General features: G+C 40.4%; 2 protein-coding genes across 4 annotated transcripts in view; one reads left to right on the forward strand and one right to left on the reverse strand.

The window, feature by feature from the left end:
• The window catches only part of LOC122792266, a 62813-nt gene extending 53421 nt beyond the window's left edge, over window positions 1-9392 (forward strand). For 2 of the 3 annotated variants that reach the window (XM_044060018.1, XM_044060017.1), the window contains exon 2: window positions 7124-9392. In XM_044060018.1, the coding sequence (XP_043915953.1) occupies window positions 7437-8996 (1560 nt within the window). In that variant the 5' untranslated portion in view covers window positions 7124-7436 and the 3' untranslated portion in view covers window positions 8997-9392. The remainder of the gene's footprint in view (window positions 1-7123) is intronic. The other variant, XM_044060019.1, reaches the window with a different exon arrangement.
• The window catches only part of LOC122792265 (probable beta-D-xylosidase 5), a 970913-nt gene that overhangs the window by 20725 nt on the left and 930566 nt on the right, over window positions 1-19622 (reverse strand). The gene's annotated exons all lie outside the window — the stretch shown is intronic.

The raw sequence follows: 19622 nt of genomic DNA on the forward strand, positions 1-19622 counted from the left end.
AACAAAGATATTTTGTCAAATTTACAAACCAGATTAAAGGAAAAAGGTGAAAGGTCCTGTGGATGTGTTGAGCAGCATTCAATGAGTGGATGGCTGAAGAGAAGAATAGAGAAAAAGACTCTATTTTATCTAGTTTAAAAGATAACCAGGAGAGATTAAAATGTCATCTGAGGGCTTTAAACTACACAGCTAGAAAATTAGATGTCATAAATGGCAAAATCCTACAAGAACCTCCTATCAAAGGCTTATATCCTGTGTCGGAACTATTGAAATTACAGGCTACAGAGTCGTCCGAGGACGACAACATATGTCTTCCCACTGCACCCCCACCCTATAATCCAGCTCAGCCGGTGCAACAACCGGTACAACAAAAGGACTACGGCCTGCCAGCACCTCTCCCTCTTCCACCAGTTCCACCACCACCACTTCCAGTAGATAATGGGCCACCGCCCAGTAGTCCACCGCGTCATAATCTACCGGAAGTTAATAGGGAGGCAACCCCACCTCCCTCAGAAATTCATATTGAGCACCATAGGTCTGATTCAGACCCACTGGATGATAGGCAAAGTCCAGATTCTACCTCTGGGAGATATTATCTGAGATCTGGAGGATGCCCATCGAGCAGCCAAAAGGATAGAAAGGGGCATAATAAAAAGGCCAAAGGAGTCACTTATGCCCAAATGTATTTTTGACCTAGACGCAGGAATTGGGGCGAGAGCAAGTGAAGCCGCCAGTGTGGGTACGGCCCCTATGGTCAGTTTCCTATAATAATTGATAGTGAGGATGGATATTTTGGACCTGACAAATTTAATCCTGACTCTGATAACTCCCCCTCTTCGGAGGAAGATGACCATTTGATGCCCCTCAGAAAAATTCCTAACCCGGCCCATGCCAGAAGTCAGGATGCACCAGCCACCATTGTGGTGCCTCCGGCGTGGTCAGCAGTAGATTTTCAAGTAATAACAAAGTCCCTCCCTTCAATTCGCAGTTACCCAGCAAAGTTTCAAAGAGTTTTGATGGGACATGTAAACTTGCAAAATCCTACTATTGAAGAAGTCCGTGCTATAGTCCAATATCCTGTCCCTCTGGACCTTTTTAATTGAATTTGGGATTATGCTAAAGTCCCCACCCCAATTCCAAAACATGGAACAATGGGTGACGTTGAAGCAGTACGTCAATGCCTTATTGATGCAATAATTGCCATGGTTCCTCCAACCCCAAATTGGTCATAAATCAAAGAGGTGGTTCAAAAACAGGACAAGTCTATCGAAGACTATCTTAGCCATTTAACTGAAGCCTTTGAAGCTTATTCTGGCTACCCTGAACCTACCAAAGGAGAATCCACCAGCAGGTTATCTGCCACCTTTGTGGATGGTTTGCGACCGGTCCTTCGTGATAGATTAAAGGAGGTCTGTCTCAGCTGACCAAGCTTAGGCTTACATGAATTAGTAACTCAGACTCAATATCTGTCTGACCAACTGGTAAAAAATCCAGGTCATCATCATCTTTTTTCGGCTGTTCCTGTTAGGGGTCACCACAGCGGATCATCTGTTTCCATTTCTTCCTGTCCTCTGCATCTTGCTCTGTCACACCAACCACCTGCATGTCCTCTCTCACCACATCCATAAACCTTATCTTAGGCCTTCCTCTTTTCCTGTTACCTGATAGCTTCATCCTTAGCATCTTTTTCCCAATATACTCCGCATCCCTCCTCAGCACATGTCCAAACCAATGTAATCTTGCCTCTCTGGCTTTGTCTCCAAACCATCCAACCTGGGCTGAACCTCTATTATACGTATTCCTAATCCTGTCCACCCTCATCACACCCAGTGCAAATCTTAGCAGCTTTAACTCTACCACATCAAGCTCAAACTCCTGCCTTTTTGTCAATGCCACTGTCTCCAACCCATATAACATAGCTGGTCTCACTACCCTCTTGTAGACCTTCCCTTTCACTTTTACTGGTACTCGTCTGTCACAATTCACTCCTGATACTCTTCTCCACTCACTCCATCCTGCCTGTACTCTCTTCTTCACCTCTTTTCCACACTCACCGTTACTCTGAACTATTGATCCCAAGTATTTAAACTCATCCACCTTTGCCACCTCTACTCCTTGCATCCTCACCATTCCTCTATCCTCCCTCTCATTCACACACATATATTTTGTCTTAGTCCTGGTGACCTTCATTCCCCTTCTCTCTAGAGCATATCTCCATCTCTCCAGGGTCTCCTCCACCTGTTCCCTACTCTCACTACAGATCACAATGTCATCTGCAAACATCATAGTCCATGGGGACTCCTGTCTGATCTCGTCTGTCAAACTGTCCATCACCATTGCAATTAAGAAAGGGCTCAGAGCTGATCCTTGATGTAACCCCACCTCCACCTTAAATGCATCCGTCATTCCCACCACAGACCTCACCGCTGTCACACTACCCTCGTACATATTCTGTACCACTCTTACATACTTCTCTGACACTCCTGACTTCCTCATACAATACCACAATTTCTCTCTAGGCACCCTGTCATATGCTTTTTCTAAGTCTACAAAAACACAATGCAACTCCTTCTGACCTTCTCTGTACTTCTCCATCAACACTCTCAGAGCAAGCATCGCATCTGTAGTGCTCTTTCCCGGCATGAAACCATACTGCTGATCACTAATCATCACGTCCCTTCTTAACCTAGCTTCCACTACTCTTTCCCATAACTTCATGCTGTGACTGATCAATTTAATCCCTCTGTAGTTACTACAGCTCTGCACATCACCCTTATTCTTAAAAATCGGTACCAAAAAACTTTTTCTCCATTCCTCAGGCATCCTCTCACTTTCCAAGATTTCATTAAACAATCTGGTTAAAAACTCCACTGCCATTTCATCTAAACACCTCCATGCTTCCACAGGTATGTCATCTGGACCAACAGCCTTTCCATTCTTCATTCTCTTCATAGCTATCCTTACTTCCTCCTTGCTAATCCATTGTACTTCATGATTCACTATCCCTACATCATCCAACCTTCTCTCCCTCTCATTCTCTTCATTCATCAACCCCTCGACGTACTCTTTCCATCTCCTCAACACACTCTCCTCACTTGTGAGTATGTTTCCCTCATTATCCTTTATCACCTTTACCTGCTGCACATCTTTCCTAGCTCAGTCCCTCTGTCTAGCCAATCGGTATAGGACCTATTCTCCCTCCTTAGTGTCCAACCTTTCATACAACTCTTCATATGCTTTATCCTTAGCCTTTGCCACCTCTCTCTTTGCCATGCACCTCATCTCCTTATACTCCTGTCTACTTTCTTAATCTCTCTGACAATCCCACTACTTCTTTGCCAACCTCTTTCTCTGTATACTCTCCTGTGCTTCCTCATTCCACCACCATGTCTCCTTGCTGTCCTTCCTTCCAGGATTACCTGGTGAATGCCCAAATTCAAATGTTTACTGCATTTGCACAGAGAGGCATGGGCAGAGGAAGGGCAAGAAGGGGAAACCCCCAAGGAAGAGGTAGAGGAGGTCAAAACTGCAACCAAAACTATTCCAGCGGTTATCAGCAACCACAATACCAGCAACCACAACCCCAACAGATGACCACACAGCAACAATCTGAGTGTTATAATTGTGGCTAGATGGGACATTGGAGAAGCCACTGCCCTTATCTTGCCCCAGCCCCACCGCCTCCTACTAGTAATAATAATTCTTTTGCTTCTGAGACAACACAACAGGCCAATCCTTTTCCTCAGCAGTGGAATTCGGCCTGGACCCCACCTAATTGGCCTGACGGCCGTAATCAATCTCAAGCACAATAGGAATTCCCTGAACAGCTTCAACAGCAATTGTTTCCCCTGCTAACGGTTGATCAAACCAGACTGTATGTTATGCTAACACTTAAAAATGGTAGACATCCCTTTTTAATAGATACTGGAGCTACCAAACCCATGTTAAATTCTTCCGATGCGGCAGGCATCCTGCTGTAAGTAAAATTACTGAAGGAGTAGGGGTTTCTGGAGTACCTATCAACTACTCAGAAACAGTGTCCATTCCAGTCACTTTAGGGCCCCTACAAGAAGAACATGCCTCCCTTGTAGGGCCATCAGCACCATTAAATCTTTTAGGCAGAGATTTGCTCTGCAAAATGGGGGCTATTATTTTCTGCACTGAAAATGGTGTGTTCTTACAGGTGCCCCCGGATACACATAATGAGGCCCTTGGCCTCCTCAGTGACTCTGTATCTCTACAGATTCCCGAATTGTAAAACATTTAGATACGTTAACCGCCTCCTTGTGGACTACGCATGATAATGATGTTGGGTTTCTCAAATCTGCTACACCTGTTCATATCACATTAAAACCTGGTGCCCAGTTGCCTTTTGTACCACAGTATACATTTTCTAAGGATACAGAATTATGTATTCAGCCAGTAATATCCTCCTTGATACAGCAGTCCATTATTGTGCCCACTGTCAGCCCATGAAACACATCCATTCTCCCAGTAAAAAAAGCTGATAGACAGGTTTACCACTTTGTACAGGACCTTAGATAGGTTAACAAGGTTGTCCTACCAGCCTTTCCTGTGGTATCTAACCCTGCAATGATACTCAGTTGCATTCCCCCAGCTGTAGAGTATTTCACAGTAATAGATATTTCTTCTGCATTTTTCTCCATACCAATCCATGTAGATAGTCAGTATTTATTTGCCTTTACATAGAAAGGACAACAGTACACCTGGACTAGATTACCACACGGGTATGTCGAGTCTCCTATACTTTTCTCTAGGGAAATGTTTTGGCAGTTACAGGATCTTAAGTTACCAACTACTTCAGTCTTAGTTCAGTATGTAGATGATATACTGATTGCTTCTGCAACCAAACAAGCATGTTTGGATGATTCTTTGCTGGTACTTCGGTTCTTGGCTCAACAAGGATTTAAAGTTAACAAGGCTAAGCTACAATTCTGCCAACCCAGTATTTGGGTCACATCATTGCAGCCGGTTCTCGCCATGTTCTCCCCTCACGAATCAAAACTATTCAACAGGCGTTAAGGCCCAAGACCCAATGCCAGTTAAGAGGATTTTTGGGACTAGCAGGGTATTGTAGACAATGGGTTCCTAATTTCTCAGAACTTGCCGGTCCACTCTTACCTTTATTAAAAAGGATACAACTGACTCTCTACCCTGGTCAGACAATCATGAAGCAGTTTTTCAAGCTATTAAAACTGCCCTAATGAATCCACCTGCTCTGGGCCTACCTGATTACACTAAACCACTTTTTCTTTTCTGTTCAGAATGGGATATGTTCGCACTGGGCCTCCTGGCTCAACCCCAAGCAGGATGTTATAGACCAGTGGCTTATTGCAGTACTCAATTAGACCCTGTTGCAGCAGGATACCCCCCTGCCTGAGGGCAGTGGCGGCAGCAGCATTATTGATGGATATGGCAAGCCATTTGATTTTAGGTCATCAAACAGTACTAGCAGTACCTCACACAGTACAAGCTCTCCTTATCAAGACTAAAACCCAATACCTTTCACAAGTGAGACTTACTAGGTATGAAATAAACTTGCTCAGTAATCCTGCAATACATGTTGTTCACTGCCCACCACTAAACCCAGCTTCTTTGATTCAAACTGATGCTGAGGGAGAGCCCCATGACTGTGTGTGTGTTGTTAATGCTGTGCTTCCTCTTAGAATTGATCTTGCTGATACCCCACTTGTTAACCCTGATTACATATTTTTTGTGGATGAATCCTGTCTACGTGATGATCTTGGCCAACTAACAGCAGCTTGGGCAGTATGCTCCCCACATGAAGTAATTTCTACCGGTAGGCTACCAGCAGGTACATCAGATCAAGTGGCAGAACTTGTGGCATTAATGCATATATGCAAACTGGCAGAAGGAAAAACTGTTACAATTTATACTGACTCTCACTATGCCTATGGCATTGTGCATGATTTTGGAACATTATGGAGGGAGCGTGGATACCTGACGTCCTCTGGAACTGTGATAAAACACGTCTATTATGTCGATAACTTACTGAAGGCCTTGCTCTTGCCTTCATAAATTGCTGTTGTAAAATGTGCAGCTCACCAATCAGATGACTCTTTTGAAATGAAAGGCAATGCCTTAGCTGATTGGGCTGCCAAACAGGCTGCGCTACATGGTGCTGTTCAGGGGAAATAATATGCAGCCTATTTATCAACAATCAATGCAGACATCTTTATTTACACATGATGTATCAAAAGCTTTACAATGTGAAGCTGCAGAAGCTGAAAGAGAGACTTGGCAAAAGTTTCACTGCTTTAAAAATGCACAATCTATTTGGCAGCATCCGGATGGCAGGTTTGTCTGCCCCAAATCTATGCATCTTTCTATTATAAAAGCTTACCATTTACCCTCCCACACTGGTATTCAGGCTTTACTAAAATTGATTCTTCGAGACTGGTTTGCACCCTCCCTCTCAGCTTCTGTATACCATTTTATTAATACTTGTTCTGTATGTTTACAGCATAACATTGCAAAAGAGACTAGAGCCCAACCTCAGCCTGTGCCAAAATCTCAGGGGCCTTTTTGCTCTTTGCAATGGGATTTTATTGAATTACCACCTTGTAATCATTTTAAATATGTACTGACTGTTGCTGATGTTTTCTCTGGTTGGTTAGAAGCATATCCCTGTACTAAAAATTATGCAATTTCAGTTGCTAAGAAACTGTATTATGATTTTATCCCCAGGTTTGGAGTTCCCTGTACTATATACGCCGACAGGGGTACACACTTTATTGCTCAATTAATTCAAGCACTATGTTCTATGTTAGCTAATAAACTTAAATTTCATTGCCCTTACAGACCTCACGCCTCTGGCATTATTGAACAAATGAATCAAATGCTAAAGACAAGGTTAGCGAAACTTACCTCAGAAACAGGAATGACATGGGTACAAGCCCTTCCTTTAGCATTACTTTCCATCTGTTCCCAGGTTCACCCAACAAAAGGTCTCTCTCCTCATGAAATTATTATGGGACACCCCATGCATCTTCCTATGACATCACCACCACCCTTTTCTGCCATTGATAATTTTGATGCTAATGTTTTGCTTTACTGTAAATCTCTTGTTTCTGTCTTACAGCAGCATCACAAACAAGTTGCAGCAGCTCAGCAATCTCCAGATCCTTTCCTGGAACCTTCATTGCTACCTGGGGACTGGGTCTATATAAAGTCATTTTCTCGAAAAACTGCTCTCCAACCTCATTGGAAGGGACCATTCCTGGTACTCCTTACCACTTCTTCAGCAGTTAGACTTCAAGGCTCTGCTGTGTGGATCCAATTGTCATACGTTAAAAAGGTTGAACCATCAGACTCCCAACAACCTCTTCTATTCACTGCTCCTGCTTCTGAACCCATTGCATCTCACACCAGAAGTAAAACTGCCACATCTCCAGATGATGCCTGATGATAACAAGCTCCTTTGTTCCACGGCTTCAGCACCCCCTCCTGCTACACCAGTGCAACGTGCCTTTCCTCAATGTTACTGGATGGCCATTCTTATCACCATTCTTCTTGTACCGATTTTCCTACTCTGGCCATTCCTCTTCACAGCAACTACCAGCCACATTCACAAACGAGCAGCCTGGCACCCATCTTTTAACACATATCAAGCACTCAAATATACCTATGCTTCCACATTTAATGTCTCTAATTGCTGGATCTGTATGGCTATCCCATCTGTTCATGGGGGATTGTCATTGATGGCCTCCCCACTAAATGTTACCGAAACATGGACAAGCTTGCTTAATAACACAGCTAATATTACATCTGCAAATTCAGTTGCCTTGCAACTGTCCTTTCGTCATAATGGCATTTTGTGTTTTCAACGAAACTATTCAAAAGAACATCACTGGACTTGTAAGATGGGCTGGAGTAATTGTAATCATTCAATTCAAGGGTATCAATGTACAAATAACAGCTGTCTAATGCCATTTTATCCTATCTATCAAATCCTCAAGAACACTATCTTCTCGAATGACACCATCAGAAGAGTGTTTTGGGCTGTCTTTCATGGTTTTACTCCTGGAAACCCAACTCTATCAAATATCACTATCCTAGTGCAAGACTGCTATTTCATCTGTGGTAAAAGGGCCTACAAGTGGCTGCCAGTAAATTGGTCTGGTAGCTGTTTCTTAGGCTATTTAATCCCAGCCATTCGACATACAACTGTATTACCACAAGGAAAATTTAGAAATACTCAAAAAATAAAAACACCCTCCAATCCGGTGGGAAATGTGGATGCATCGTGGATTTATCATTATGATCTTGCTCATGCAAGTAATAAAGGACTGGCCCACATGGATCTTGGAGATGATGTCATATCTTGGGCAGGCATAATACCTGCTTATGGGACTGTGAAATCAATCTGGGAATTGAGAAAGCTTTCTAAACTCCTTGAAGTCTTAAGCAATGCCACCTTTTCAGCTTTGGAACTAGTGACTGATGAAATGACTGCTATGAGGGCTGTAGTCCTCCAAAACTGTATGGCCCTTGATTTTGTGCTTGCTATAAAAGGGGGTACTTGTGCTTTAATCCAAGAGGAGTGCTGTACTTTTATTCCTGACAATCAGCATGAAATTGAGAGCCATCTTGAACTTATACAAAAGGTTTCTGAACTCTCTGAAACTGAAAAAGCTGATAGCTCTACTTGGGCTTGGCTAACAAATCTCTTCTCTGGATGGGGAGGAGGCCTACTTAAACTGATTTTAAAAATTGTAGTATTAATCATTTTTATCTTTCTATTATTGTTTATAATAAAAACTTGTGTATTGAAGCTTATGTCTTCCAAAACAAATGCTAACTTTCACATGCCTGCAATAACTGATGATGTCCAAGAAAAGAGTAGTATTAATGATGAAACTGAAAAGCTTAATAGTATGGTTATTTTAGAATTTGGAAAAATGTATAAGGAACTAAATGATGATGCTTACGGAGCATCAAATGGGGGATTGTAAAGAATGAAAGAAAATGTAAGTGCCTTAGGGAAGTTTGAGCATGTAACAAAATGCATGAATCTGAAATATACTGTACACAGAGATGTGAAAGTCTGCACATAGTGGAAAATTACTGAGAGAAGGGACTGTCTGAAAGTAGTAAACATGTCTATAAATGGAAATGCATCCGATTTTCTTTTTCTGCCTAGAGATATAATGACATCACATAACCTTAGAGCTACAGGGAATGCCCTCATTGGTTAACTATGCTTCCAGTGTTCTTATTTGTTCAGTATTACTTTTCTAATGAGTCAGCATTTCATTGTCTATATAAGCTACAGTTTTTGTTTGTTCTGGGAGTCACCCTGATATTTTTCAGAGGCTCCTACACATGTGTAATAAAGCTACTGAACGAGAGGAAGTCTGTTGTCTTTATTCGACACTGGCTGAAGGGGTCATTGGAGAAAATGTTTCATTTTGGTGCTTGGGCATACATGGACAAACCTGACTGAAGGGGTCATTGGAGAAAATGTTTCATTTTAGTGCTTGTGCATACATAGACAAAGTACTGAAGGGGTTGTTGGGGAAAATATTTAATGTTTGTGCTTGTGCATACATGGACAAATTACACAAGGCATTCTTGGAGGAAATGATTCATTCTGATGTAATTTTGTGCTTACTATGCATGCAAACAGACTACTGAAGAAGTTGTTGGGGAAAATGTTTTATTTTTGTGCTTCTTGCACATACATAGAAAAGTAATTAAGGGAACCTTGGGGGAAATTATTCATTTTGATGTCATTTGCTCCTTACATGCATACATGGACAGGCTATTGAACAGGTCATTCTGGAAAATGTTTCATTTTGGTGTTTTTGCATACATGGACAAACTGCTAAAGGGTACCCTGGGGAAGTGATTCATTTTGAAGTAATTTGTTTTTTGTGCATACATGGTCAGACTACTGAGGGGTGGTCATTAGGGAAACTGTTTTATTTTGGTGGTTGTGCATACATGGGGACCTACTGAAGCAGTCTTTGGGAGGATTTAATCCCACAGCACTATAGTTTTTATTTATTAGTTATTTCGTGAGTGTTTATGTTACTACTACATGGGTTTGTAGATTTATGCTGGACCCTTTACTATTTGGAATCTATTTCTCAGACATCTAGGCAAAAGGAAAATGGCCTGTGGGAACATGGGTATAACATGGCTAGCCTGGTAAAGGTCCTATGGCCATTAGCATAATAACCACTTATAAATCTGTGAACCCTTGATCCTATAAATGTGTTTGGCTATTAATTGCAACTTGCCGATTCTTGGTTTGGGGACCTTTCTGTAAGAATGCAGTGTGAGAAGAGAGTAGTGTAGTATAATATGTTAGTTGTTATTCAAAGTTTTTCGGTGCTGTGCACTTTTTTCTGTATTTTGTTGAACAATTCAGGGTTAGTGAACTTATTTCCAAGGAATTCAATCCATCCAAGTTGGAAACGTCTGGTAGAAGCCTTATTGTGTTTTTACCTGATTGGCCCAAGGGAAGAGATTAACTATGTAAAAGTCTTTTATCCTGCTGTGATAAGGCTCACATATGCGCATTGTGCAAACTCAGTTCCCTGTGCCGTGTGTGTGTGTGTGTGTGTGTGTGTGTGTGTGTGTGTGTGTGTGTGTGTGTGTGTGTGTGTGTGTGTGTGTGTGTGTGTGTGTGTGTGTGTGTGTGTGTGTGTATGTATATATATGTGTGTGTGTGTGTGTGTGTGTGTGTGTATTTGTAAAAAATACTAGGTGGACATAAAATTGGCTTCGCTGTTGGTAGAAAGCATGTTCTGATAATACTTTACTCTAAATACTTTATGTGCAGGTAACAAAGTCTGTTGACAAGGATACATAGTGACCCTGACTGTTGCGAATGCTATTCAGTGAGGCTGACCAACTCTAAGAAGCAGACTGACCTTCATCTGAAAGTAAAGATGCCAAAATCTGACAGAAAGAGGAAGCAGGCCATAAAAGAGCTAGCATATATTGCTATAAAGATCCCTTGAAAGCTAAGTTATTAGTTTGGTTCTAAGTGAACACTCACAGCATCTCATCCGAACAGTTATAGCTCTCAAAACATCACAGACACCCAAGGTCCTTCCATTACAATTACAAACATCCAGAATGTCACAGCAGAGACCAATTCTGCATGTGAAATCACTTCTGAAAATATTAATGTAAACATCCCTGCTTTAAGTAACAAACCAGCAGAGGATTTCTGGAAGATGACATTAGATTTGAATTTTGCCTACCACAACAACTCTGACAACAGTGATGCTACCATCTGCACTTCTAGCACAGATTTTGATGCTTCCACCATGACTGTTACCTACAGTCACTTACCAGAAGTGCCATCTACCTTGGAAGATGCAGAATACCAACAAGGTGAAACGTCTTCACCTCTGGACAAAGGTTGTGATGAAGGAAATGCAAGTGGAGATCTGCTTCTTAAAAATGACCATATTTTAAGTACTTATGCAGCTGAGAAAATGCCACTTGCTCCATTTCAGCCAGCATGTATGACTACTGATCCTTCCTGTTTTCTAGCATGCAATTCAGTTTGTTGCAGCAACATTGATGAGATTTTCCAACCAAGAAATGTAAAAGAAACCTGTATTAGGCAAACTGTTGTGAGAAGTAAATCAAAAACTGAATGCAGAAGTTTTCAACCACAATGGTTTTCATCTTTCTCTTGGTTAAACTACTGCCAGTCCAATGGATGTGTATATTGTTGTTATTGCCATGGTGCAGTGAACAAGAAAACTCCTTACATCTTTTCACTGTGGTGAGCCTACATTCTGTTGAATGGATTCAGTGACTGGAAGAAAGTAATCAAAACATTTAACAAACATCAGCTGACCTCATTCCACCGTGAAGCTGTTGAGAAGTTCAGTGCTTTCAAAAACAGTAGAATGGGCATTGCTGCTCAACTTAACCAGAAACATTCCCAGGTACAACTGAAGAACTGTACACTGTTCCAAAAGCAGGTGACATCAATAAAATTTTTAGTAAGACAAGGACTAGCTATTCATGGAAAAGAAGAACATGAAAGCAAGTTGAGACAGTTGATGCTGACAAGGCCAGAAGATGTACCAGAGCTGCTGAAGTGGGTGAAAGAGGGAACATATCAGAGTACTGATCCTGTGAATGAAATCATGGAGATCAGGGCTCATCAGCTACAGAATTTATTACATGAAATAAGGTGCAAATCTAAGCTCTATTCCATAATAGCAGAAGCACCTTGGGACATAAGTCAGCACGAACAGATGACTGCATGTGTCCAACAGGTGTCACTTCCACAGTTTACTATGCATAAAGATTTTACTGGAATATGTAAGATGGAAAAGACAGATGTCGAATCCATAACAAATTCGCTGGAAGATGTTTTATTAAGGTGACATTTGCCACTGAAAAGCTTAAGAGGACAAGCATATGATGGAGCAGCCAACATGAGTGGATGCATTTCTGGAACTGCTATCAGAATTAGAAAAGAGAATCCACTTGCTCTAAATGTCCACTGTGCCAATCATTGCTTAGACTTGGTGTTGCAAAACTATGCAAAAACTAGCATTGCTATTCAGGATGCCCCCTCTTTTGTTCAAGGTGCTACTGTACTAATTCATGCATTACCTCAGTGACTAGCTCATTCTGAAAGCATAGTATCAGCAGATGATGATCCATATAGTATGGTAGGACTGCATTTACTTTGTCCAACAAGATGGACAGCTACAGCAAAGAGCATTAAAGGTATTTTAGCCAACTATAAAAAACTGCATGACACTTTACAAGACCTTCACCATGACAAGCCTTTCGATTTACAAAGTAAAGCCAGAGGGTAGTTAACAATGATGACCAAGTTTATAACATACTTTGGACTAACTGTTTCCTATAACATATTTAGTGTATCGGAACAAGTAGCAAGTATGTTACAAGCAAAAGCAGTGATGGCACAAACTACAATAATTAGTATAAATAACCTCAAGTTACACTTGCAAAGGCAATGTAATAACTTTGCTCAAGTGTTTGACATCATCAAGGACAGAGCTCAGCAAATATAGATTGTTAAAGAGACAAAGCTTCCTAGAAAGCACACAGTCCCAGCAAGGTTAGAGGATGGTAGTGCACCTCATCACCACCATGATTCTTGACTGGCACCGTCAAATGTACTTTGAATGTATCGATGCATACCCTTCTGAGCTCAACCATCATTTTGATCAGGAAACATTCACCTTACTGTCTTCCCTGGAGAATATGCTGCTTTAAGCAGCCAATAGCACTTCATTTGCTATTCCACCTCAAGTTGAGAGAATGTATGGAGGTGAAGACATAAACATTTATAGTTTGGCTGCACAGCTGGAGCTGCTCCCAGGACTTATACAGCAGGTGTTCCCAGAGGTGACAACTGTGCACTCTATTGACACTATAAATGGATGTTTTGGTGGACAAGGACTGACAACAGCAAATGCTGTACACTGAAGTAGTAAATCTACTGCAAATTTACCTCCTTGTACCAATGAGTACAGCACCTGGGGAAAGGACATTTTCTACTCAATGCAGAATAAAGACATATTTATGATCTACTATGACAGAGAAAAGGTACAATCATCTAATGCTTCTGCACATCCACAAAGAAAGGACTGACAAGCTGAAGTGTACAGAAATTCTGAATGAGTTTGTGCAGAGAAATGAACTGAGACTTCACTTTTTTGGGAAGTTGTAAAGTAACCTGTTTTAGTTCAATGCTAACACATTTCATCTTCCTGCAACAACTGAATGAGTACATTGTGCAGCAAGTTATACAAATTAGCATGTAGTGCTATTTTGACTGATTTCCTCACTACTGTAAACACGTGATGGTCAAAGGCTATATTACTGTCTCTGATTGTCCCTAAGTCCCTGAGTACTGGGCCAAATCTAAAGGGTGTGTCAATATGATAGTTGGCAGGGGTGGATGACTTCCCAAAGGATACTGTTATGCATTTCTTGGGATTTAGTGTCCATCCATTGCTTTGACACTGGTTGTTTGTCTGTATCAGCCCTTCCTGGAGTACATTTATGTTGATGTGGGATTCAATGACAGCTCCTAATTTGCAAACATCTACAAATTTAGCCAGCCAGAGACCAGTGACATTGGTCGTGACCAGAGAAATGAATGCCAAAAATGAGTGGTCCAAGGACCAATCTCCTGGGGATTCTACTTGTGACTGGCCTCTTTGTAGAGGTGGACTCTCCAATTCTAACTTCCTTGGTTCTGTCTGTGAGCCAGTTACCTCTCAAGTGGGTGACACATGGGTTTGTATCTAACCTCTAGAATTTGTCACCAATGCCCAAGTGGGGTATTGTTTCCAGTGCCTTGGCCAGGTCAGGGTAGACAGTGTAAACTATTTTGTCCTTACTCATTGCTTTGTTGACCTTTTCAAAAAACTCCATCACTTGAGTTGACATAACCTGACCTTGATGAAACCAAATTGGGTTGAGTCCAGTGTCTGGATGTTTACTAAATCATTACTGATCATTTCCATGATAATTCTTTCCATGGTTTAGAGAGTCTGATAGGTCATATTTCACACTGTTTAAAAGGCATCCTGGGATATTGTCTGGGCCCACTGTTTCAGTGTTCCTGTCTGTGACCCAGTTACCTATCCACTGAGTGACATATGGGTTTGTACCTAAACTCTTGAATTTGTCACCAATGCCCAAGTGGGGTATTATTTCTAGTGCCTTGGCCAGTTCAAGGTAGGCAGTGTGAACCATTTTGCCCTTAACCATTGCTTTGGTGACCTTTTCAAAGAACTCCACCCACTTGATGAAACCAAACTGGGTTAAGTCCAGTATCTAGAGGTTTACTATATCATTATTGATCATTTTCATGATAATTCTTTCCATAGTTTTGCATATAAGACTAGTGAGACTTGTGTCTGTAGTTTCCAGGGTCTGCAGATGGCCCACCTTTGTGCAGAGGGATTACGGTTGCTATCCTCCATTCATGAGGCATGAAGCCTGTTTGGCAGCTATAGTTAAATATCAATTACAGAGGGTCTCACAGGTCATGTTTCATACTGTTTAGAAGGCATCCTGGGATATTGTCTGGGCCCACTGATTCAGTGTTCTTGGCCTTAGAGAGAGCAGTAAGAACCTGTTCCCTATTGAGAGCAGGAAGAGTTACATTTGATATTTCCTGAGGGAAAGTTGAGGGGAAGAGAAGGGTAAAGCAGCAGCTTAATTTGTTGGCTAGTAAGCTTGCTATATCTTCTGTCTCAGTATAGCAGTATAGGTAGCTCCATTTACAATGAGCTCTGTGCACAATTGTGTATTGCCTTTGAGGGTAATTTAAGCAGTAGCTGTTTCAGTGGACAGCCACTAATTTTAAAAGAGCAAGATACAGTACTGTTTGACCTGCTGCAAATTGTATTTAAATACCTTCACTTGGGTATAATGTTTTAAACAGTTTCACTTAGATACAATGTTTATCTTTCTGTAAACTGTAAATAGCCTGTATTCAACTGTTGCTTTCTTTCAATATGCCAAATCGTCCTTGATACATTAATTTAATTTACACCATACTACAGTCCCTGTTTTGTAGCCTACATTTTCATACAGTTTTGTAGTGTTTAGTCTTTTATGTCTTTTATACTGTTTGTTATGATATTTCATTGGCTACCATTCTATTACACTATGTGAGCTCAGGTCATGGTTAAAAAGAGTTGTTTGAACCACTCCCCTTACCTATTTAACAAAGAATAAATAAGTATACCCTGAAGTGTCTTCTGCGTAGCTTGTTACTGCCATAGTTTAATTTTGCTATAGTAAGATTTGTTCAGGATGTATGGCATGGAAATGATGGGTGCAGATTCAGAAAAACATTCATTGGAAACTATTTCAGTAAGATGTTACTTTGCATTGAAAATGCTGCTACATTTACTGTATAGAATTTGACTGCCCTGAACGTCTGTTATGCTAATCACTGCTTTCATTTAGTGTTGTGAAATGTGTGTGAAAGCATCAGTGTTGAACATCTGAGGTGATACAATACTATGTTGTGAAGTCCATTACTGCCAGCTGTATAATCCAACCTGATGTAATAAGTGGAGTTCTTGTATTGCAGTTCTTTTGGTAAGTGATATGTAGATGTAATCCTCTTATTTGCATTTCTAGTTTGTATGATGGAATATTATCCTACCGACAGTTCTGCGGTTCTGCTGAGACACTATTTACCTTAATATATGAGGGCTGACTTGTATACAAGCTTGCATTGCATTTCATTTCATTATTGCTTCTTAGACTCCAAACTCAGAAACACAGTATTTTCCCCCACTTTTGTTACTGCATGCCAAGTAAAATTTACGATTGGTCTTTGTGTTTGTCTATTTCTGACCACAGTCCTGGCCACCCACTGTACACTTTATTATGAAGCAGGACATACACAAGCTTTAGCAGTACTACAGCCTGCATATTTACAGCTGCACCTTATAAAGTGCACGGTGTGTTGTCAGTACTATGGTCAGAAATAGATCCACTGCATCGCTGCTTACAAAGCTATTGCAGTTCTCTTTATGCAGGTCTAGTACTGCAACAAGTACCTCTGTCGTCTAATTCCTCTCCACTGATAAATTGTACAGAAAAGGGTAATATACTTCAGAATGGAATGCTTGATTTAACAGTACTGCCATTGCTTCTTTAACACATAAAAGATCGTATCAACAAACGTTGGCTTCATTTCTAATTTTATAAGAAATTTATGCACAATTATCCCTAATGAAACTTAGCTTGCACCACGCCGATGCTCCTATAATGGTAGTAAATACCTTTAAAAAATAATTTGCCCTTTTTAAATTGCTAAGTGCCCCTCTTGCCCACCCCCCCACCCCCAGTCTTCAACAGCTTCTGGGACCTATGGCTATATGACAGTGTACCATCATTAATTTATGAATATAAAATGCTTAAATTCAAAAGAAAGTGTCTGAATTAGTAATGATAAAGCAAGAATAAAATGTCATATTCCAAGTTTAAGTATATTGGAAGACATCATCTCAAAGTGGTTGTTTCTTAAGATTCATTGGCCCTTTTCATGACTGATTTCTTATAATAGATGGTTTTACTCCAGCTATGAAATCTTTACTCTGCACTGATGATGGTGGCTTTTTCTGCCTTTGGTCTGGTTTGAGTTTGATTGGGATTTTTATGATAGTCACTTATACAATTAATAAATGAATAAATGCACAAACAAGCAGACAGCTACTGTTAACATTGTACAGCAGTTATCATGACTCACTTGTTTTAAACTACTGCTATATGATAAACTATATTTAGCTTACAGGATGAGGATTTATAGAAAGAAGAAACAGCTTCAGATGTGTACCTGATGCTGATGGACTTTTTGAAGGCAGGTCTTTTTTCTGCTACAGTAGCATAAGTTTCAGATACTACATGACCTTGAAGCAAGCTTTGGTTGCTACAAGGGCATTACTGCAAGATCAGAAGGGCACTGAGCTCACCTTCTCAAAATTTATATAAAACATGTCCAATTGAAATTGTAAACAATCTGCAGAGGCTGGTTACTTTAAAGCATGTGATTGTTCACTAGTGGTTGAGCTGGTCCACTGCAATTTATATTTATCTATGAGAATAACTGCAGTGACCACAGATGTGAATCAAATTCAGGCAGACTGTGTTTAAGAAAGGGGAGGAAGCCAACATTCCTGGAATGGACCTGCAGCGATACACAGAAGAAAGTAAGTGGGTTCCATATGGATAGGAAACCATATAGACAGGAAGGCTGAAAGCTGTGTTCTGGACTTGGGACTCTGGGTACAGCCTTTTTGCCACTTAATCAGCATACTGTCCTCTGTTATGGACATTTTGAAAGGTTGGCATAATGTGGGAAAGTAATGAAGTAATCAAGAAGTATTTTACTATGCAGAAGTAAGTTATCAACTAGATGGGTTCAGAAAATATGAAGCCATTTCATTTGACTAAGGAGGCACACTACTGAGCTCTGCCTAAAATGGAGGTACAGTCTCTGAACCTTTGACACCAGGTGGTGATAAAAGGGAAGTCCTGCACTGCTCAAGACATTAGAAATCAATAAAAATGATGACTTTTGTAAGTCTTAGTAACATGAGGGAAGTATCTGTGAGTTTTGGGAAAGCACAGTTCACAATATACTAGAAAAGCAAGACATCTTAATCAAACTAGACTACCTAACCAGCGATGTAGTGGCCAAGAGGCAGGAATTATCCAGGATTAGATTGAAAACAGATTTATCTTAGAAATGAGTATAAGAAGGACAGCAAGATTACTTTAGTGAATGTGTTCATCATTTTTAAAGATGAGGACATGCAATGGATCAAGTACAACCTTTGACATTATATTGCTTTGAACTAACTTAAATAAAGATGGATGTTGTCTAAAGGTGTATGATTGTCATCAGTGGTTTAGATAAAGTACTGGATTCCTCTTTGATATATCACAACTATGTCATTATAACTAGCTGCTTTCTTAAACGTAACTGCTTAAAGGTGAAGGTAATGTGAAAGAGATTCTTCAAATGTTTGACTAGAAACTGTTTTTTCCTCCAAAGAAAGAAACTATTACTATGATCATTCAGATCTTTCAACAGTACCAAATTCCTTGGTATTTACAGGTTTTGAGGCCAAAATAATGGGGTGCCATGAATTTCCAAGTGGACCCTTCAATTCCTGATTATTTTTTTTTTAATTTTTATTTATAATTTTAAGCTATTGCTAACGTCATCATGCACCAACAGAGAATCCCACAATGTCGTCAACATACAGGGGCATGAGTGACTGCTTGTCATAGTGGGACTCGGACTGTTTTGTTTTTGAATTTTGAATGAAGTAGCAGCTGTGAAAGCCAAGCGGAGCTGTACAGTGTGCACATTGCACAATTTAAGTTCTGTAGAGTAGTAGAAAGACAAAGAAAAGTAGTGTGGCATCACTGACTTACTTTAATCCTTAGTAATTCACAAGAAAAATCAACAATTTTATGACAGGGCAAACGTGGCAAAATTAGGGACGGTCTGCAAAATTGGGGACAGTTCAGAGGTACGTTTAATTTGCAGAACTGTCTTTTCATGTGTTACAAAATTAGTTTTAAAAAAGCGATAGATCATAATGACAACTGTATATGAAATGCAGGTTCACCAGTGTTTTGTGTAGTCTCAATGTCATGCAGTATGTGTTGCATTACATTGTTTTGAAAAGCAGTAAAATAAAATCTGGTGTATAAAAACTGAATAGAATGAAAGCATACTTGTTGTGGGATGTGTCTGTCCTGTCCTGCAGTTGTCTCAGTATCTTTACTATAGCTATTTACTTTACATCGGACAAGGAAACTGTGCAACTATTAATTTGTACTGATAATAAATATTTGTAGTATAGACTTATAGATTACAGGTTCACATGTAGCTGTGCTGCTATCATTCTGAAGAAGTTCCCTAGTCTGAATGAATTCCATGCTATCTAAAAGAGTGTCGAGCTTTTGTGTAGAGTGGAACAGGAAAAAATAAATGATGACAAAGCGTGTATCATTTTTTTCTCCTACAATCCACTCCATGATCTTGATGCATGATGCAGGCATTACTTTGTGAGTCAGAG

This window comes from Protopterus annectens, chromosome 1.part2 (genome assembly GCF_019279795.1).
Source record: "Protopterus annectens isolate FY-2018-M chromosome 1.part2, PAN1.0, whole genome shotgun sequence".
NCBI classification, from domain to species: Eukaryota; Metazoa; Chordata; order Ceratodontiformes; family Protopteridae; genus Protopterus; species Protopterus annectens.